This window comes from Petaurus breviceps, unplaced genomic scaffold (genome assembly GCF_028583685.1).
Source record: "Petaurus breviceps papuanus isolate PSGF00001 unplaced genomic scaffold, PetGlider_PUasm1.0 90779, whole genome shotgun sequence".
NCBI lineage: Eukaryota > Metazoa > Chordata > Mammalia > Diprotodontia > Petauridae > Petaurus > Petaurus breviceps.
In genome coordinates this window covers 4,840,860-4,863,333 of record NW_027187344.1, presented here as the reverse complement: position 1 = coordinate 4,863,333, position 22,474 = coordinate 4,840,860, and the positions used below count along the sequence as shown (strand labels likewise).

Below are 22,474 nucleotides of genomic sequence, written 5' to 3'. Positions count from 1 at the left end.
CTTCTCCTCTCCAGACAGAAATCAAAGTCTCCCTTGGTGACAGCTAGGCAGGTTTCCAGAAATATGAATCATGCCTCCCTGGGAGCTGCATTTAGACAACTCATATATATGACTTATGTGGGCAGCACATACTAGCTTAACTGTGGACAATTCTTTCCTGTTTCCTTTCCACTTGGTAAGGAAGGGAAGTGGAAGATTGTGAGAAACAAAGGGACAGACAGCAAACAGACAGACAGATATATATATATATATATATATACACACAGGATTTTTCCCTCCCTGGAAGCTCATCAAAGCAGTTGACATCTAAACTTTTGTTTCCTAGTTGATAGCTTTTAATTTGTATGTCATTTCATTTATTTGGTACAAAAACAAGCTATCTACATTAGCTGTAGAGATTAATGATGGCAGTTGGAGCAAGCTTTGGAGAAAGTGTTCTGCCCTTAAAGAGAAGGGAAGTGTTTGTTAGCTCTTCAACAGAAAGGGGAAGGGGAAAGAAACCCTGAGTGTCCACAAGAGAAAGAGCTTGTATCAACATTATTCCTTATGCAAAGGTGGTTTTAATTTTTTTTTATGCCATGAACCTCCTTGGCAGTCCAGTGAAACTTATGAACCCCTTCTCAGAATAATGTTTTTAAATGTAAAAATATAACAACATAGGATTATAAAGGAAACCAGTTATATTTGTAGTTATCAAAATATATATTCTTTAAAACCAAGCCCACAGATCCCAGAATCCAAGAAAAGCCTTCAAAGCAAACATGACCCAAAGAGAGAAAATTCTCAGGCTAGGGAAGTAATGTTGTACAGCAAACTGGTACCAAGGCCATTTGGCTTTGGTTTGTTGTAGTTAGACAACCAATTGGAAGAAGTTTTATAGCATGAAACTCAGAATTTGATTGAAGAAACTTCTCATTAGACCTTACAAATGAGGCTAAATGTATTATTACATACATGATTATAACTGGGACTATTATTATTTCATGTATGGGCATATTATAAGTAGGATGTAGCCCAGGCACCTGTCTCATCAACCACACTAGCAGACCCAGGATGGCTGCTAGCACAGGTTCTTAGATCTGCTTTACTAGGAAAGATAGCTGTTTAAGGGGTCAACAATATTTTTTGATTACATTCACTAGTTCAGGGGAAAAGTCAGCACCCTGAACTTCAGAGAAAACAGAAACAGAGAAAATACAAGTAGAGATATAAAGACCAACAGACAGGGCTCTGACTGCCTGAATCAAAGCAATATTGCTATACACTTTACATACATCCCTAGAATTGAGAGAACCTTTACATCTGAGCAGTCAGGGAGCTCTGAACATACAGCCACTAGAATTTTGACCAGGGAATCACAAGATCCTTCTCATAAGTGAGCCCCCAAAGCAAAATACCAACTCAGAGTATATATACACTTTTCAGAGCCAGAAGGCATCACAACCCTCAAGATTCAGTGCCTAATTAGAAATTAGCAAAAGTTATGAAAGCTTTCCTATAAGCAAGCCTCCCCTTAGCAAGCTTCCCTTAATGGGTTCCATGTGAGGCTTATTAATGGGAGGGGAAGATCTTAAATCCCATTAACATTACAGCACCCTAGTTCTACCTGATCACTTAACAATAGGTAACTTTTACAAAGAGATATTTAATTCAAAGATATAGCAAAAACAAATATACAAGCACTTTTTCTAATACCTCTAAGGACATACTCTCTCCTATACCACTTCAGTACCTGGAGGAATAAGTTCAAAATACAGTTCAGTTCCCACATAGCATTGATCTCACCAAGCTCATGTCCAAAGATTGCATCACTGCTGGATAAATTGTCATTTCGGCTTTCACTGTCATGGACCCAAAAGGCTGCTCCTGAATATTGGCATTGATTCTGTAATGTCTGTGATACTCAGATTTCTATGGTTCACTGTCCCAAACTCACAAGTTGAAGAAACCACTCCTTTACCAGAAACTGTGAGCAAAAGTTCCATGGAGCTCCCTCAGACTCAAATGATACAAAGAGACACCCAAAGTTTACTCAGGCCTTCAAAGTCCAGGGCAAAGTCAACAGCTTCTCCTTGATGTCATGAACAATTTCCTTTTCAGCTGTGGTAGTGAAGCTGTACCATCTTTCTGTCAGTCTCTTCATAAAGGATTGTCAGGTCACAGCCAGGAAAAAATAGATGAAAGATGGCATGGGGAAGGACATAACCTTTATAGATGGGCACAGGGTGGGTGACACCATCACCAGAGTCCATAACGCTATCAGTGGTACAACCAGAGACAATACAGCCTGAATAGCATAATTTCCCCCAAAGTACTGCTTTGGTTGCATCCCATAAATTTTGGTATATTTTCTAATATTTTCAAGTATTTGGTATATGATCTCATTGTTGTCATTTTATTTAATTAAATTATCAATTGCTTCTATGATTTATTCTTTGACCCACTTATTTTTTAGGATTAGACTATTTAGTGTCCAATTAATTTTTAATCTATTTCTCCACTGCCCTTTATTGCATATAATTTTTATTGAATCATGATCTTAAAAGGATGCATTTAATATTTTTGCTTTTTTGCCTTTGGTTGTGAGCTTTTCATGCTCTAATACATGGTCAGGTTTTGTGTAGGTATCATAGACTACTGAGAAAAGGTATATTCTTTAATATTCCCATTCAGTTTTCTCCAGAGGTCTATTATGTTTAACGTTTCCATAATTTTGTTCACCTCTTTAACTTCTTGTTTTGTTTTGTTTTCATAAGATTTATCTAGTTCTGAGAATAGAAATTTGAGGTCCCTTCACTAATATAGTTTTGTTGTCTATTTCTTCCTGTCACTCATTTAACTTCAGAAATTTAGATCCTATACCATTTGATGCATATATGTTTAGTATTGATATTACTTCAATGTCTATGGTACCTTTGAGCAAGATATAGTTTCCTTATCTCTTTAATTAGATCTATTTTTGTTTTTGCTTTATCTGAGATCATGATTGCCACCCCAGCTTTCTTTGCTTCAGCTGAAGTATAGATTCTGATCCATTTCTTTACCTCTACTTTGTGTCCCTGTGCTTCACATGTGTTTCTGTAACCAACACATTGTAGGGTTCTGGTTTTTAATCCATTCTGCTTCTGTTTTATGGGTGAGTTCATCTCATTCACATTTATAATTATGATAACTGTGTATTTCCCAGCATGGTATTTTTCCCTTGTTTATCCCTCTTTTTCTTATCCCCACCCTGTCCCTCTTCACTTCTGATCACCACCTCCCCCAATCCATCCTCCCTTCTGCCAGTCTCTACCCGCCTTCTATTATCTCCATCCAACTTCTATATCCAACTGAGTGTGTATGTTATTCTCTTTTTAAATCAATTCTGAGGACAGTAAGGTTTAAGCTTTGTCTGCTATGCCCCCTCTCAATCTTCATCATAATAGCTCTTTCATGCCTCTTCTATGTGAGATAATTTACCCCCATTCTATCTCCCCCTTCCTCCAGCACAATCTTCTTTCTCATCTTTTTATTTTGTTTTTGGGGTGTCATCCCATCAAAGTCACCTTATATCAAAGAGTCAACTTTCTTGATACCCTCTCCCACATTGTATCAACTTTGTCTATATTTTATATTTGCCTATATAGGTACACTTTATCTCCCCCAATAATATGTAAATTCCTTCAGGGAAGGCATGGTTTCATTTTGTCTTCATATTCTCAGAATCTAGCAGAGTACCTGGAATGTAGCAGGAGCCAATACAATACATATAATAAATACGTTTATTTATTTGTTGGTTAATATGTTCATATGGGAGGCTTCAGAAATGTAGGTCAATATCTATAATACCTATATACCTAATACCTATATATGATTGCTCTCTGGTGTGCTCAGATAATATGTTTTGAGTGACTAACAAGATACTAAGAGTATCAAGCTATCATCTTGCCTGCTGGAAGGGTGGCACATTTTTACTTTGAATGTTTTGCACTACATTATAATTACTAAAATCTGACCTGACTTTGACAGGAGGAAAGTAACTCATTTGAAATCAGTGTGCCCCAGAACTGTTTGTTGGAGCTACCAAAGAGCATGTCAGCCAATAAAATAGTGTAATCTAAAAAAAGAGTATCAGAGAAGGACATGCACCATGCAACTACTGAAGACGTGGGGGAGGAGATGGGACAGGACCAAAGGAAGGGAGGAAGGAAGAACTGAGGTAGAGGTCTGCTTCTGACACTATCTCAGTGGGCGTACCCGGGCAAGTCACTTCATTCTCTCAGCTCAGTTTCCTCAATTGTCAAGTGATAATTCCTCTTGCATTCGCCTCAAAGATTCAACAGAGTTAATTTATGCAAATGAACCATACAAATGAAAGTATTCTTTAAAATGTGCCCTACCTCTTCATCACTGTACAAAGTAAGGGAATATGTCATAATTCCATATACCTTTCTTTTGGAAACAATAACTCCCATTTATACCTGCTAGATTCTTCCCCCCCCCCATTACATCACATCTATTTTGTATATGCTCCTATTCATACATATTGTCTCCTTCAGTAGAATTCAAGTTTTTTGAAGGCAAGGACTGTTTAATTTCTGTCTTTGTACAGAAGGCACAGGGCCTGACACAGAATAGGTGCTACAAGAATGCACATTGATTAACAGAACCAATAATAATATCTAGCATTTATATAACACTATGGTTTTCAAAGCACTATATATATATGTATACATATATACACATAAGGCTCTTTTATATATATGTATACAAATACATAATGCTTATATATAAAGTGTTTATATGTAGTATATATATGTATGTATGCATATATGTGTGTGTGTGTATAGATATAGATATATAGATATTCTGATCCTCACAACCCTGGGAGGCAGGTGCTATCATTATCCTCATTGTATCAGTGAGGAAACTGATGCTTAGAGAGGTCATATGATTTGCCCAAGGTCACAGAACTAGTAAATGTTGAAAGCAAGATTTGAACTCAGGTCTTCCTGACTCCAGTACTCTTTAGAATTTATCATGCTAGAGACAGAAAACTACTTTCAAATTCGATTCAGCTTGGGCTGGGTTACAATTGACTTCTGGGAAGGTGTTGGCTTTACTGTCTTTAAAACAACCCTCCCAACAACTTCTTCATAAGGGAGAAAATTTGAAACTCAAGGAATTGTGGAACTGAATCTTGTAAACTAAAAGTAAACAAATTTTTTTAAAAGGCAATTAAAAAAAAATAAAGACATAAAACAAATACAGAGGATTATAAGAGGAAAAAAAATCAACTCCTTCATAAAAAGAGGCCTTTCATTTGTTGCGAATCTCAGCATGGTTCTTCGGCACAGCTACGTACCTCAGTTTCCTGAGGAAGGCGGGCCGTCCTAGCAGTTGCTCATCCCACAGATATTCTGGGGAAAGGACTTTGGTAGGTTTGTGAAGAAACAGATATTTGTTTAAATGACTCTCATCATGCCACACTGCTTCAATGTTATTTTTCTTGTCTATCAACATAGCTTCATGACAAGCCTTGGTCATTTCATAAACCTGTTGTACTGTGCCCCCAAAAAAGCCCCCAGCATAGTAAAAATCACCCTTGCCCTTGGGAATGTAGGCTTGGGATTGAGGCCGGCGTTCATAAGAAAAGCTCTTTGGTTGAGCTCTATAGTAGCCAGGATGAAGGGTGCCAAACAAGCTGGAAAGGATCTCTACTCCAAGGTGATCACTAAACTTCATGTCTACATCCATACATGCAAGGTAGTCCACCTCTTGGAAGAAGTGCTGGTGAGAAAAATTGCTAATCATTTCCATCCGGTGCATGGAGATATCTTGCCACCGGGCATAGTTCTGGACCACCAGTGTAATGACCTTCCTTCCTTGTTGGAGGGGAATTTTTGGAACATCAGCTGGCCGGTCAGTGAACACGTAGTAATTCACTTTGTATCCCACCATGAAATACTTCTCTGCAGTTTCAAGAAACAGTTTCAGGAAGACCACATACCTAAGGGCAACAATTCCCCACCAAATAAGAGAAAAGCATTATTTCCAGGAATATCATAAAATGCTTTTAAAGCAGTTACCACTGTGCCAGGCACTATGGAAAACAGACAGTACCTGCCCTCATGGAGCCCGCAACTGGTGTTTGTGTCTGTATATTAAAGAATTATTACACAATATGATACAAAATTAGGGATGAAAATCATTGCAGTATAGCATTAAGGATAGAGCATTCAACTTGCAATGAGAAATAGGGCTCAGAGCTGTTAGTTTGGCCCTGGAGGACAGAACCAGGAGCAATGCATGGAAGTTACAAAGAGGAGAATTTAGATTTGATGTTGAGAAAACTTTCTGGCACTTAGACCTGTCTAAAAGGGGAATGAGGCACCTCAGAAATTAGTGAGTCCCCTCCTCTGCTTCCCACCCCGCCCCACCCCAGTCCCTTATTAGAGGTCTTCAAGCAGAGGCCAAGTTAGTACTCGGCAGGTCTTTTGTTGAGGGGATTCCTTATGGGGTAAGTTTGCACTAGAGAGCTTCTGAGGGCCCTTCCAACTCTCACAGTCAGTGATTCTTGGAAGAAAAGTTTCACATTCTGCCTCCCACATTTATGCGGTATGTAGCCACAAAGAAATCATTGAACAATTCTGAGTTTGTCCATCTGTAAAATGACTTATAATGATCTGAAAAAGCAACCTTTATCTAAAGACAAAGGTTACTGGAAGGCTCAAATATGATAATGTATGCAAATAACCTTGTAAGTCTGAAAGCACTATGGGAAGATCAGCTATCAATTATTATTATTAATAGTTACTAATTGTTATATTGAGTTATAAATATATATATGAGTTATAAATCTGGCCTCACACTTACTGTGTGACCCTGGGTAAGTCACTTAACCCTGTTTGCCTCAGTTTTCTCATCTGTAAAATGAGCTGAATAAGGAAATGGCAAACCACTCCAAGGTCTTTGCCAAGAAAATCTCAAATGGGGTCATGAAGAGTTGGAAATGACTAAAAAACAACTTAACAATAGCACAAAAATTGAACTCTAAAGAGGGGATCAAGGGCATTATAATCTAATTTGAAAGATCAGGGAAGACTTTGTGGAAGTAGTGGCTTTTTCTTCCTCTGTTGGATAATAACAACTTATATTTATATGGAAATTTAAGGTTTACAAAATCAAGTTTTTTGCAACTATGAAAGGTAGATATTAAAAGTATTATGATCATCCCAGTTTTACAGATAAGGTAACGCAAACTCAAGAGTGATTTGGTAATTCAGACATGCTCACTCAGATTATGGATATTAGAGGGGGATTTAAGGTTTTTTGTGATCAACTGACTATACTGAATCAAGGGATTAGATCTGAAGAGGCACTGAGAAAAGGGTTTTCTTATTACTTTGTCTGAGTGAGTCTGAGTGACTCCTTTTCAGGCAAAATTAGCAGATGCACATATTTCAAATTTCAGTTCTTCCCAAAATACAACCCCCTCCTCCCTCCAAATCCCTTCTCTGTCCCATTTCCAAAGCAAATTCTAGCTAAAGAAATGGCCCTGAACCTGCTCTGCATCAGTTATAGAAATAAAAAATATTATGTCTTATCTGGCTTGCAAGGCCAGCTACAAACAGCTTGAGATGAGTGGTTTGTCTCAGAGTATAAAAAGTCCAAATAAGGAGAGTTTGGGGAAATCCTTCCTTGCACCTATGATAGCTTATGCTTCAAAATAAATCTTCTCTTGACCTGTACCCTAGGTTGAGAGCTGAAGGCCAAGACTGAATTTTTACCTTGACCAAGAATTCAGGATGTTAACCACAAAGGAGAAGCTTCAGGAGTGGTAAACTGGAAGCAGTTCCTATAGTTCCTTAGGGACAATTGTTAAATTTTCAAGGTGAGCATTTATACCTCTGAAATCAGCAAATACTATAAATCAGCATTTGATTTATTATCTGTTGATTGCCTAGACTTAAGAAAGTGATGGAGAAAAAATGAATGATGCAGATTAATAATTTACCAGCGCACTCCTGGGCTGCACATTTCAAACCTGTTGGAAGATGTCTAGAATTCTCTTTTTGGGGGGAGGGCAGGGGTGAGGGGTGAGAGGAAGCAGTTTTGGACAGGTCCTAGAATCTTTCATTTCTGTTCCATTATGTAAGATTCTCAGAGGTAAAATTCTGTATGAAAAATCTGTTTGATTATCTCCATTCAACAAAATACATCAGGCTCACATGAAAAGAGGCTTGCTGTCTGACTCAACTGTTTTGTCTGTTCACGGTAGTGAGTGTCTCTTAAAAGTGATTCCCAAGCCACCTGGAAAGCTTCTATAGGCTCACCTCCTGGAAGGGAATGCCATCAGCCCTACTCAGCTGCCTGAAATTAGTGTTTGAAGACTCCTGAGGCATGTGTGCTGTAAATCACCATGATCATCTCTGATTATCTCCACTGTCTGTTTCTGTATGTCACCCCTCCTCTCTTCTGGTGCTTCTGGAATCCATAAACCTTCTCTCTGGGCCCCAACTCCCACAAGTCCTACTACTGGCAAGGCCCAGCCAAGTGGCTTGTTGATGAGAGGTAACGGGAATGTCCTAGAAAAGCCTCTCCTTGTCATTCTCACTTATTTACAATGAGGACAGGTCTTTCTAGCTGACTCTAAATTGAGCAGAACTTTACTGTGGGCAGGTCCAATGATGTGGCTTCAAGAGGGCACAAGAGTGGAGAAGCACATTCTAGTTCTTACCTAAAGGAACTTTAGCTTATGTATTTTTATTATTCCCTCCAAACCTGTACATCCCCTGGATAGGTAGAGCTGGTATACTATGGGTAACTCCACTCAAGAAATAGGGAACATTTTTGGTGCACTTAAGAAAAAGGCAAACATTTGAACCCTGCAGTGCCCGGTTAAAAGCAAGAGAGAAAATGGAGAAAATTGGAACCTCTCTGAGTGGCACACAGGGGCAATAAAAGGATACCAAGATTTTGGCTTTAAAGTCTCGGTATTTTTGTATTCGATGAATTGTATCAATACTGTAAAACTGTTCGTTTGTATGTGATTACATCTGTTAAGAGGTCAACCCACCCTTAGTTAACGAGTTAAAACTCAGTTTTATGAGGAATAGGAAGCTTCTACAATATCTGGTATTTGTTGTTGTGGCTATTTAGTCATTTTCTGTTGTGTCTGATTCTTCATGACCCCTTTCGGGGATCTTCTTGTCAAAGATACTGAAGTGGTTTTCCACTTCCTTCTCCAGTTCATTTTATGAGGAACTGAGGCAAACAGGGTTATGTGACTTGCCCAAGGTCACACAGCTAGTAAGTGTCTGAGGTCAAATATGAACTCAGCTCCTCTTGACTCCAGGTCCAGCCTCCACTGAAACACCTAGTTGCCTATTCTGGCATTCAATTATTAAATTTAATTATTAATTATAAAATTAATTATTAATTAAATTTAATTATTAAAAGGGATTATTTAATCCCTTGTTATTCTGATCTAAACTATAAGAATAAAAAGAAGAGATAAAAGGATTCCTAAGATTCATTGCATCAAAAATAAAGAGGCTAAATTCATGAGTCCTTGACAAACGGGGTGTGGTTTCCTGAATATGGAATCATAAATTACAATACAAACAAAACTGGCTGAAATTTCTCTAAATTTACTATGGATTGTCAAATTGGGAATTAAATCTGAATACTTATTATCAGTCCCATTGTAGTTTGTGTCCTCAAACAAAAAAGTTGTTTTACTGTTTTACTTCTGCTTGAGTCCATCCAATTATAATCTCAGCTGGTTATCCAGATGAGATCATTTTCACGATCCTAATAATGATTTCCATGCTGTGCCTACATAGGGCCTAGCCCAGTTTGGGCATTTGTTTACTTTAAATCATTTAGAAACCTATACCCTCCTACCATGATCATATTGGGAATTCCATTTTTTACTCCAAGACCTAAGTTCAGTCCCTCAAAGGACTATCATGGACTTCATTCTCATGCTATGTCCTAAAGACAACCTGATGGCCTCCATTGTTGAATTCTTTACTTGTCCTTCCAACTTAGCTCTGAAGATGGGAGTTGTCACTCGAGGTAGGTTGCTGCCTAAGGTCTTTTGCTTATTATCCTCACTCCCCACAGTGTTCCCAGCCTTGGAGGTCTCCAGCAAAGTCACAACATTCCAATTAAAGGACTATCGTTTTGTGTTACTGAACCAGCAATTTCTTCTGTGTAGCCTTCCCTCAGCCTCAGCAACAGACCACTTCAGAAGCCTGAGGCAAGGCCACTTCTACTCCCCTCCACCTACACTAAAGGGACAGCCTTACCTGGAACCACAGAACGTTCGTGCATCCTAAAGCTTCCTCCAGATCAAAAAAACAAAAACATGACCAATTCACTTCCTTCTTTATTAGGAAGGAACATCCTTCTCCCCCAACTCCACAGGCCCTTCAGAGCCCAGCACTTACTTTTTGATTGCAAACAATGTCAATCCAATGGTGACGTTCCTGTCCTGGAACTGCTCATTCAGGATATCCTTATCAAAGGTTCCATCCCAAACAATGGGCGCAAGCCAAGGAGTCAGGAGGGGGACATCAATGCGCCTATGGGACATAGAATCAGAAGATCCCTTAGCTCAACCCCCTCCTTTTGGAGAGGAAGAAAAGAGTGGGTGTATCCAATTATAAACAGCTAAGTGATGCAACAGAAAGAATGTTGGGCCTGGAATCAGGAAGATCTGATCTCAAATCCAGCCTCAGCCAATTACTGACTGTGCCATCCAGGGCAAGAGCCTCAGTTTCTTCAACTGTAAAATTGAGATAATAACAGCATCTAGCTCTGAAGGTTTTTGTGACAATCAAATGAGAGCATGCAGATAAGGAGCTTAGCACAGTGTCTGGACCATAGTGGGTTGGTTGTTGTCCTTTGTTCTCAAAGAAGACCACAATAATACCACTACATATCAAGTTTCATTGTGTCCAACTGTGACTGATCAGACCAATACGAGCTCAGAATGCTCTACCAATAGGTCAGGCACAAATAGTCCATGTGAACATTTGGGGTGGATTCTCCAAATTTGCACATCCTATGTTTCCTTTGAGCTGTTTCAATTTGCTTTGCTCACAGAGCACAGTGCCTGTTCTGATATGGGCACACAATGCTCTGCGGTCCTGTGCCAGTGTCTCCCATGTCACACAATCAATTCCAAAGTTTGAGAGAGATCTTGAGAGCATCCTCTTATTGCTTCTTCTGACCACCATGTGAATGCTTGCCCTTTGTGAGTTCTCCATAAAACAGTCTTTTTGGCAAGGGTATGTTTTGCATTCAAACAACTGGGCTAGCCCACCGGAGTTGGACTCTCTGAAACAGAGTTTGAATGTTTGGCAGTTTCATTCAAGTAAGGACCTCAAGGTCTGATAACTTATCTTACAGGTGATCTTCAGAATCTAAGACAATGCAAATGGAAGCGATTCAGTTTCCATTTGATCCTAGAGTTGGGTGAACACTTCCATAGTGTTCTCAACAGACCATCATCAACCATTTACCATTTATGTCAGGTTGAAGTCAATCCCTCCCTAGCTGAAGCTCCAAATGAAGAAGACGTTTTCAATGCTGCTAAACTCCTTTCATGTAGCAAAACCCTTGGTGCTGATTCTATTCCAACTGATATTTACAAGGCAGGGGGTCCATTGCTCATATAAAAGCTGACTGAAATTTTCCAGGTTATATGGCAAGGGGAGATTATCCCCCAGGAGTTCAAGGATACCTCCATTGTCCATCTCTATAAAGGTAAAGGAAATAGATTGTCCTGTGACAATCACAGGGCAGGGTCTGTCTCTTAGTCATTGCCGGCAAGAGTCTTGCAAGAGTCCTCCTTAATAGACGTATCCTTCATCTGGAAAATGGTCATCTACCTGAGAGCCAGTGTAGTTTCAGAAAGGTCCGAAGAACAGTCAATATGGTGTTTGTTGACCAACAGCTCCAGGAAAAATGCCAGATACAGAACATAGGTCTGTACACAACATTTGTAGATCTGACCAAGGCTTTTGACACTGTTAGTTGTGAGGGCTTACGGAAAAAATTATGTCTGGCCCATAGGAGGTACTTAGTAAATTCTCTTCCCCTTTCCTGTACTGATAATGATAGTTTGCAGGTACATAAAATTCTCTATTATCTCATTTGAGTCTCTCAATAGTCTTGGGAGATAGGTACTATCATTATCCCCATTTTACAAGAAAATAAGACCCAGGGAGTTTAAGTGATTTATCCAGCTAAGAAAGACACTGCTAGTTAGTGAATGAAACAGAATACGAACCCTGGTCTTCACTTTAAGTCACGAGGGGCAAGGCTGTAACTCTCCTTCTGACCTCAGGTCCTTGGAGCCTAGTCTCAAGTTCTGTTCTCTGTATTCCACTCCAAGGCTTTTCCTCCTTATCCACTTGTGGGGGAAATTATTTATATGTTATTTGGGGAAAATTTTTATATTGTTGAAATTCAACTTTATGTGATTAAAGGTTTGTCCACACCCTGACCTCAGTAATTCCCAGAAAGTTAGAGATGGTTGCAAGATATTTTGAGATCCCCCCAGGTCCTGGATATATCCAAAGCATTCTTGTTCTGGGTTCCCACAACCAGGACTTGTTTTGGGTCTAACCAAGATAGTGTTTTGGGTTCCTTTGTGTTTTGGCTTCACCTAAATTCTATTGAATGTTTTCAGTTTGTTGTTTAATCTTTTTTTCAGTAGTGTCCAACTCTTCGTGACCGTATTTGGGGTTTTCTTGGTAGACATACTGGATTGACTGTTCATTTCTTTCTCCAGCTCATTTTACAGATGAGGAAACTGAAGCAAAAAGGGTTAAGTGACTTGCCCAGAGTCACAAGGCTAGTAAGTGTCTGAGGATTTGAATTAAGGAAAATAGGTCTTCCTAACCACACACCCTACACTCTATCCACTGTGCACCTAGCTGCCTGAATTGAATATTTACATTGACTCATATCCATCTTAATATACCTTGCCCTTCAGTTTTCAGAGGACGAAATTAAAAATATTTATAAGCATATGAAAAAATTCTCTAAATCACTATTGATTAGGAAAATGCAAATCAAAACAACTCTGAGGTACCACATCTCACTGGTCGGATTGGCTAAGATGACAAAACAGGAAATGAGAAATGCTGGAGAGGATGTGAAAAAATTGGAACACTAATGCATTGTTGGTGGAGTTGTGAACTGATCTAACCATTCTGGAGAGCAATCTGGAACTATGCACAAAGGGCTATAAATAAGTGCATACCCTTTGACCCAGCAATACCACTTCTAGGGGTTGTATCCTAAAGAGATCATAGAAGTGGGAGGAGGACCCATATGTGCAAAAATATTTATAGCAGCTCTTTTTGTGGTGGCAAAGAATTGGAAGTCAAGGGGATGCCCATCAATTGGGAAATGGCTGAGCAAGTTGTGGTATATGAATGTAATGGAATATTATTGTGCTATAAGAAATGAGGAGCACACAGACTTCATAATAACCTAAAGAGACTTACATAAACTGATGTTGAGTGAGAAGAGCAGAACCAGGAGAAATTTGTACACAATTACAGACACAATGTATGTGTGATGACTAACTTTGATAGACTGGGCTCTTCTCAGCAATATAAGGTTATAAGACAACTCCAAAAGACTCGTGATGGAAAGGGATATCCACACCCAGAGAAAAGAGCTACAGAATCTGAATGCGGATTGAAGCCAACTACTTGCTCTCTTTCTTTTTCTTGTTTTGTTTTGATTCCTCTTTCCCATTGTTCATTCCATTGGTTATAATCCTTTACAACCTGACTAAAGTTTAATGTGAAGGTATTTATAGATCCTGTATTTGATTGCACAATGCCATGGGGGCGGGGGTGGATAGGAAGGCAGAGAAAATGTGAAACTCAAAGGATTGTGGAACTGAATGTTGTAAATTAAAAGTAAATAAATAAACTGATAAAAAATATATACCTTGCCCTTTCTGCAAGTTAACTTTATACATGTGTCATTCCAGTGGGACCACCCTTGTCTAAATGTTACAATGTCAACCTTCCAGAGCCTGGATGAGAGAGAACCACACCTTCTTTCCTGTTCACTCTCCTCTACCAAAATACATTAAAATAAAAATTATATAAAATTATAACTATATAAAATATAAATTTCTTTCTAAAATTATTTCACATTTTACAGTTTGTTCTTGGGAACAACAAATCCATCTATCCTCCTATCCATTGATTCAATGAACAGTTTTTAAGCATTCACTATGTGTAAAACATTGTGCTAAACACTTGGGATATGAAGAAAAAAACCCAAGACAGCTCCTTTGCTTAAATACTGACTTCTGTGGGTACTTCTGAATTGATCTACCTTTCCAGTCTTTCCTCTCCACAATTTATCCTCCACAAAGCTGCCCTATGTGATCTTACTCCAGTATAAATTTGGCCATAGCCCTCTCCTACTTAATACTTCTCAATGGCTCTCTATTGCTTTTAGCATCAAATATAAACTTTGTCATTTAAAAACATTTACCAGCTAACTCCAAAGTACCATTCTAGCCTCATTGTGCATAACTCACCTTCATGGACTCAAAAATACAGTCAAAGTGGCCTCCTCACTATTTTTCACACATAGCATGCTATCTCTAATCTCCATGCCTTTCCACAGGCTGTAACATCATGCCTGGAATGCACTCTCTCCTCACCTCTGCTTCTTAGAATTCCTTATTTCCTTCAAGTGCCACTTTCTATGTGAGAGCTTTCCTGCTCATGCCTGTTGCTGGTGCTTGCTCCATGAGTATTTCTTTTGAATACTTTGAAATATACATGTATATAAGTAGTACATATACATATGTTCACCTTTGTTGTCTTCCTCAAACGAATATAAACTTCTTAAGGGAAGGAACTATTTGATTTCTTACTTTGTATCCCTAGTGTCTAATAGTATATTAAGCATATATATTAAGTACTTATAGGAAGTACTTAATAAAACTGATGGAAAGAAATTATTTGATTTTATTCAATTAGCATATTAAAAAAATACATCACACCCAAAATATTGCAAGAGATTTAGCCAGAAATTCACCTTTTGGTAAAATTTTTAATGAAATATAAAGTAAACCTCAAAATATCACTGGTTGAGGTGGAGAAATTGAAATATTCTTTATTCCCCAGTGATGGGGAATGAATGAAATTACAGTCAGTGGTGCAAAAGGAGGCTAGGAAGGCTATGCCATAAGGAGAGAGCTTGGTTTCAGTAAGGGCCAGAAAACTGAAGGGATGGGGAAAGAAAAGATTTAAGATGAAAACAAAGTTGTTGCCTATGGAACTGGCATACCAAAGGGCACAGTAGCTTTAGAGTAGGACTTTGAGGAGTTAGGTTGAAGGGAATGAGAATATGGGATCATGTAGTGGGGAACAAGAAATGGGATTTGAATGATGACCACTGAGAGTTCATCATCACTGGGAGGGTGACATCTTATCAGTGAGGATTAGAGTCGCACTTGGTCATTTATGCTTTTGCAACATTCAGTCTCAATTGTTTTATTCTTGTTCTTTCTATTTATATCATTGTGCATACAGTTTTCTTGGTTCTATTTACTTCACTTTATATCAGTTCATAAAAGCCTTCCCATGCTTTTATATATTTCCTAATACTGACTGCTGTGGTATTTCTGAATTGATCTACCTCTCGAGTCTGAATTGATCTACCTCGAGATACTGCCCCCTTGGGGGTGCTAGAATGAACCAGGGAGGTGGTAGTAGTCTAAGGTGCAATTGAGGAGCATTGAATAAAAATGAGGGGGCCAGGGGAAGTACAAAGAAAGAAGGGAAGATAAGAAAATTTTGAAAAACTGTTCATACATGTTTCATGTGTTGTGTAACAGAGTTAAAGTCATAGTGATTACATTATTTTCCAAATAAACACACAAAATGCAAGTTATAACCAAATCAGTGATCAAGTCCACTTACAGGTCTCAACAAGTAAGTGTTGGCAGGTGAGCTTTTTGAGCACTTTTGGGAAGTTCAGCATGCACTGAGAAGTATACATGTATCGACTTGTTTACAACATGATACTATATGGTTACATAATGCAATATTGCATCATCAAAATTTCAATACAGGAAAAAATCCCACAAATTTTAATTTTATATTTTTTGAAATGATGCAAATTTGAAAAAAAAATATTAAAGGGTTAAAGAAAGTAGATTTCCAGGGGGATGCTGAATAATCTTTTTTAGTCGGAGGAGGCAGGCCAAATAAGCTTGGGAACCTCTGCTCATATACCTCAACTTGTTTAGCCATTCCCCAATCATTGGGGAATTCCAATCAATTGGAATCTACTTTGTTTTTCATTTTTTGTCATGACAAAAAATGCTATAAATATTTTCATGATTATGGGGCCTTTCCTGACTACTAACTTCCTTGGGGGTATATGCTTAGTAATGAGATCTCTGAGCCAAAGGATAGGAACAATTTAGTCACTTTCTTTGCATAATTGCTCATCATTTTCCATAAAATTTTTTAGCTAATTTACAGCTCTAGTATAATAGTATACTAGTATCCCTTTCTTTCCACAACCTCTCCAACATTGACTATTCCCATGTTTTATCATCCTTACCAATCTGTTAAGTGCGAGGTAAAACCTTGGAGTTTCAAAAAAAATTTGAATTTTGCTTATTACTAGTGTTTGGAGCAATATTTAATATTGTGGTTGATAGTTTACCATTGCTAAGAAAATCATTTGTTCATGTCTTTTCACCAGTTATCTATTAGGGAACAGTTTTTGATTGTATATGCTTCCATTAGTTGCCTATATGACTTAGATATCAGACCCTTCTCAGAGAATTTGGATACCAAATTTTTTTCTCAGTTGGCTAGTTCCCTTTTTCTCTTACATGCATTAACTTTCTTCTTACAAAAACTTTTCAATTTCATATAATCAAAATTTTATATTTTATCTTTTGTAATTTCCTTCATTTTTTTTTTTTGGTTTGGTCAAGGATATTTTATCTGTTTCTTTTTTAATTGATTATAGCATGACTTTTAAGGCTTTCTCATATGCAATGAACAAACAACAGAAGCTTTTCTCATAAATACAAGAGTAAAGCAAAGATGCTCACTTTCTTAGACGTTTTAAGGCAGTTCTAGAAATGATAGCAATAAATGAGAATAAGAAATTAAAGGCATGAAGATAGACAAAGAGGAAATAAAACTATCCCAATTTAAGGATAATATCATGGTTTACTTGGAAAATTCTATTAAATCAGCAAGGAAACCAGTAACATAAATTAGGGCATAATTACCTTACAAACAAATGCATAAAAGTAGAAATGTTAAATGGATCTTTTACTGATCATAATGTAATAGACAGTGTAAGCAAAGTAACAGATTAAAAAGACAAACCCGTAAAAATTAATGGCATTCCCATATAAGAACAGCAAAATCCAAGAGGGAATAATAGGAGCATCATACTCAAAATAACCACAAAATTCATAAAATATCTGGGAGTCAGTCTACCAAATTGTACTTAGCACATGTATAAATACAATTATAAAAATAGTCCTTAAAAATAAAAAATAGGGGCAGCTAGGTGGAACAGTGAATAGAGCACTGGCCCTGGAATCAGGAGGACCTGAGTTCAAATTCAGAGTTGGATACTTAACACTTACTAGCTGTGAATTTGGGCAAGTCACTTAACCCCAATTGCCCTGCCTTCTCCTCTCAAAAAAAAGACCTAAATAAAGAGTAACTTAAATGACGGTGGGATATTCATTGTTCATGGTTCAGCAATGCCAATATGATGAAAACGATTATGCTATGAAAACTAATTTTTAGATTTAGTCCTATATCAATCAAACTGCCAGGGGGATATTTTACAAAGCAAAACAAAATAATGACAAAAATGATTTGGAGGAAGCAAAAGACCTAGAATATTCAGGGATATAAGGAGGGGAAACAGTAATGAAGAATAGCACTTCCAGACCTCAACATATGCTACAAAGCAGTTCTCAGTAAGACTTATCTGGTATAGGTTAAAGAACAGAAAAGTAGATCACAGAAACAAATTAGATAAGGAAGAATAAGAAATAGTGATATTCAATAATCCAGTTTTTAATAAATCCCAGAAGCATACATCACCCAGAAATGAACTTCCTATTTGAAAAGAATTGCTGGGAAAACTGGAAAAAAGCCAGGTTTAGACCAGAAATCAGGTTTAGACCAACAACTTATACTATATTCCACAATAAACTAAGTATGGATATGTGACACAAAGATCAAAGATCATATCATTTACAAAAGCAGAGGATTACCTTTGTGATTTAGTTTGAGGTTCAGCCTTGGGCTTTTCTTGGTGTTGGACACAGGGTTGAACTGTAGGATTATGTTGGTGTTGGATACTAATGCTCCTGAGAAAGTTAACAAGGTTAAATTGACTAAAATACACATCTAACAGAATATATTCCAAGAATTAGCAAGATGTCCAAGGACTGATTCCATATGATCATTAGGGACAAGAAAATATTTGAAGGCATCTAACCCATGCTGTAGACAACTTCAAATACAGGTATGAGATGTGGGCTCATTGTGATTTGGGTCACCCAAGTCTTGGTCAAAGAGACTTATCAATTTCCATATTACCTGTCTGACAAAAGGAAGAATTTACATTTTCCCAGACCTGTCAGAACAACACAATGAGCAGGAATTCATTCATTTGCTTAAACTCGGAATTTCTTTTACTATCTTTGATTAGATTTTAGCCAGGGTAAGTCTTTGAGCAAGATTTCCCACACGGGTTGATTTCTGAATGAGGAAGTAGAAAAGGGGAAAACCTTGGTCCTAATTCAAGAATTAGTTACTAAAATATGAAAGAAATAATAATTTCTGTCATAGATGATCCATTAACAAGACTAATTTTAAAAAAGAAAGAAAAAATTACTAGTATCAAAAAATGAAAAAATATCAGGGAAAAAGCAAGTATGTCCATTATCACCATTACTAATAAATATAGTGTTAGATATGAGAAGTATAACAATAAGAAAAAGTAATTGAAGAAACAAGCAAAGGCAAAAAAAAAATAAGAAACAAAATTACCATTTTTTAAATATATGATAATTTATTTAAAGAACCCTAAAGAGTTACCTAAAAAGCTAATCAAAACTAATTGTAACTTAAGCAAAGTTATAGCACATAAAATAACACTACACAAATCATCAACATTTCTGTATATTACTGACAAAATTCAGCAAGAAGAGAAAGGAAGAAAAAAATCCATTTAAAATATAAAATACTTGGTAGTGTAGCTCCTAAGACATGCATAGGAACTATATAAATAAAATTACAAAACATTCTTCACACAAAGAGAAATCTAAATAATTGAAAAAATATTCATTGTTTATGGACAGACGAATCAAATATAATAAAAATGACAATACTACTAAGGTTAATTTTTGTATTTAGTACCATGCCAATTAAAATACCAAAGGATTACTTTATAGAACTGAGAAAATTTTAACAATATTCATCTGGAGGAACAAAAAGGTCAAGAATATCAAGATAATTAATGAAGAAAGTAGAAAGGAAAGGAGACTAGGGGTATGAGATCTCAAACTATATGAAAAGTCATAATTGTCAAAACTATTTGGTATTCAATAAGAAAGAGAGAGGTTGGTCAATGGAACAGATAAGATACATGATATAAAGAAGCAAAAGAGCTAGTGTTTGATAAAACCAAAGATTCCTGGTATTAGTTCAAGAACTAATGATGCCACAAAAACTGTTGGAAAAATTGTAAAGTGGTCTGATAGAAACAAAGTCTAGCAGACACACATCTTCCACTATATACCATGATAAGCTTCAAATGAGTACATGATATAGATATAAAGAGTGATATAAAAACAAATTGGAGAAGCATGGAAGAAATTACCTGTCAGATCTATAGATGGGGAAGAGTTCATGACCAAAAAAAAGATAGAGGAGCCCACAGGAGGTAAAATGGACAGTTTTGACTACATAAAATTAAAAGATTTTGTACAAACAAAACCAATGCAGCTAAAATTAAATAAGAAGGATGAAATTGGGGGAAATCTTTATAGCAAATTTCTCTGATAAGGGTCTCATTTTTAAGATATATAGGGAACTGATGGGCATCTAGGTAGGTAAGGGAAACTAGGTGACATAGTGGATAGATCACTGGGCCTAGAAACAGGAAGACTCCTCTTCATGAGTTCAAATCCAGCCTCAGACACTTACTGTCTGACTCTGGGCAAGTCACTTAACTCTGTTTGCCTCCATTTCTTCATCTATAAAATGAGCTGGAGAAGGAAATGGGAAACCACTGCAGTATTTTTGAAAAACTAAAAGGAGGGGGGGGGGAGGGGCAGGGGGCAGTGGTCCACAAAATTGTATACAACTGAAAAATGACTCAACAACAAAAAGGAACTTATTTATTCTAATTTATAAGACTAAGATCCCATTCAGCAGTTCATAAATGGTTACAGAACATGAATAAATAGCTTTCAGAGGAATAAATCCAAACATCAATAATCAATAGAAAGGAAGGGAGATGGGATTAGTTGGTAATTAAGAGTATTCAATACAAATTTAAGATCTGGCTTTAGCATGGGAAAGAGTTATGACTTCATCAGAGACTGGAGAAAAGGAGAGAATGAATGGCTTTCATTTTTTTTCAAGTGCTTTGAAATAATAAGAGCAGCCAACATTTATATAGCACTTTACAAATATAATCTCATTTTATTCACACAACAAACTTCGGTTGGAAAAATATCTTACCTAAAATTTGCATCTTAACTAGCATAGTATTTTATGCAGTAAGTCCTTTTAAAAATACTTTTGACTCAGATTCCTTAAGAGTCTATCTAATATACTGAATTTTTAGAATCATGCCCAAAATAAAAAAAAAAATGCTTTTTGACTGAATAATGTATCTCTTTATATGTGTATGTGTTTAGGCATAAGTGAATCCAAATTAAGGCTTCCAACTCTATGAGAGTTAAAAGGACTAGTCAGATAATTCTTCATAGCCCCCACAGAAGACAATAATCATGTGTTGACTGATATTTTGAAAAAATTCCAGAAATAAGATTCATCAACCTCCAATGGTCTCTCATTCTCAACACTTTTCTAAAAGGAGAGGAGTGTTGGAATAGTAGTAGAGGGGCAAGGAAGACCTGAGTTTAGATTCTGCTTCTGACACATAGTGACTGTGACACCCTGAGCAAGTAGTTTAACCTCTCAATGTTCTAGGCAACTCTCTAAATCTGTAAATTGGGGAGAAGGTGACCACCTGCACTAGTCAAAGGGAGATATCCCACCCAGGGTTTCCTAGACCAAATCAATCATAGACCCAGTATATAATCCTACACTGAAAGGAAGGGCTGATGCCTTAGTCCATGCCTTGGTCAAAGGCTTTTTCTGCAAAATCTCTAAGGTCTTTTTCACCTCAGAATTTTGGTCACTTACTTTTGTAGCTCTGGTCCTGGTGTAGTGATATTGAGTTTCAGAGTGAAGAATCTGCTGTAAAAGAAGGACAATAGATGAAATGTGGTCCTTTTGATAATGGAATGAAATGAAAGAGAAAAATGGAAGAAAGAGAAAGAAAAAAGGAAGGAAGGGGGTGGAGTCAAGATGGTGGAGTAGAAACAGAACTTCCACGGGGCTCTGACTTCCATCTCCTCCAATTCACGTAAAAGGTGACTCTGAACAAACTTTGGAGCTGCAGAACCCACAAAATTACACAGAGAAGCTAACCTCCCACTGAGGACAGCCTGGCAGGCTGGCAGGAAGCGGCCAGAGCAGTGCTCTGGGAGCTGAGCCCAGCCCCACTTGAGCCCGAGGTTTTAGCCTCAGGGCAGGCCTGACCAGTCACCAGCTGGAGGGACTTCAGATCACCAGCAGCTGTGGCAGTTTCCAGAATTATCAACCCATAGATGCTAAGGACAAAGTGAGAGGCCAGTGAAGTTTGGACTTTGGGATCCAGTAGTTCAGGAGTGTGGTCTAGCCTTTGCCCCTGGGGTGAGGAGTGTCTGAGGTGCAGCTTCCATGCAGCCACAGCCACGTGGATGCTTCAGCTACTGGTCTGCAGCTGCTGCCACATGGCTACTTCCGAGCTCCTGGCCTGCAGATTGTAGGGGGACCAAGCAACCAGTCTGAGGGGCAATCATTCTTGCTTTAACCTGCTTGGATCTGGATTGTAGTCTAGGGTGGAGGTCCTGGAGTGTGCAACTAGCTTGCCAGAGTGTGTGGAGGCTTCAGAGAGGGCACCCAACTAATACCTTCGGCAGCTGAGAAACCCTAACAATTTGGGACAAAGCTCCCCTGTCTGGTGGCAGAGTCCTACTGTGGCAAAAAGCCCAAAAGTCAGGTAATTGAGTGGCAACATGAGCAGTCAAAGGAAGTAAAGTAAACAGAGCAACACAACTTTACACTCCTATTTTGGGGACAAAAAGGATCAAAACATGGAA

General features: G+C 37.7%; 1 protein-coding gene across 3 annotated transcripts in view; it reads right to left on the bottom strand.

The window, feature by feature from the left end:
* Nucleotides 1–516: 516 nt before the first annotated feature.
* ABO (ABO, alpha 1-3-N-acetylgalactosaminyltransferase and alpha 1-3-galactosyltransferase) overlaps nucleotides 517–22,474 on the bottom strand; it is a 65,623-nt gene continuing 43,665 nt past the window's right edge. Inside the window, exons 3-6 of one of the 3 annotated variants that reach the window (XM_069069254.1) lie at nucleotides 21,474–21,527; nucleotides 18,305–18,400; nucleotides 10,440–10,574; nucleotides 517–5,992 (exon numbers count right to left, since the gene is read on the bottom strand). In XM_069069254.1, the coding sequence (XP_068925355.1) occupies nucleotides 5,302–5,992; nucleotides 10,440–10,574; nucleotides 18,305–18,400; nucleotides 21,474–21,527 (976 nt within the window). In that variant the 3' untranslated portion in view covers nucleotides 517–5,301. The remainder of the gene's footprint in view (nucleotides 5,993–10,439; nucleotides 10,575–18,304; nucleotides 18,401–21,473; nucleotides 21,528–22,474) is intronic. The other 2 variants (XM_069069255.1, XM_069069256.1) reach the window with 2 other exon arrangements.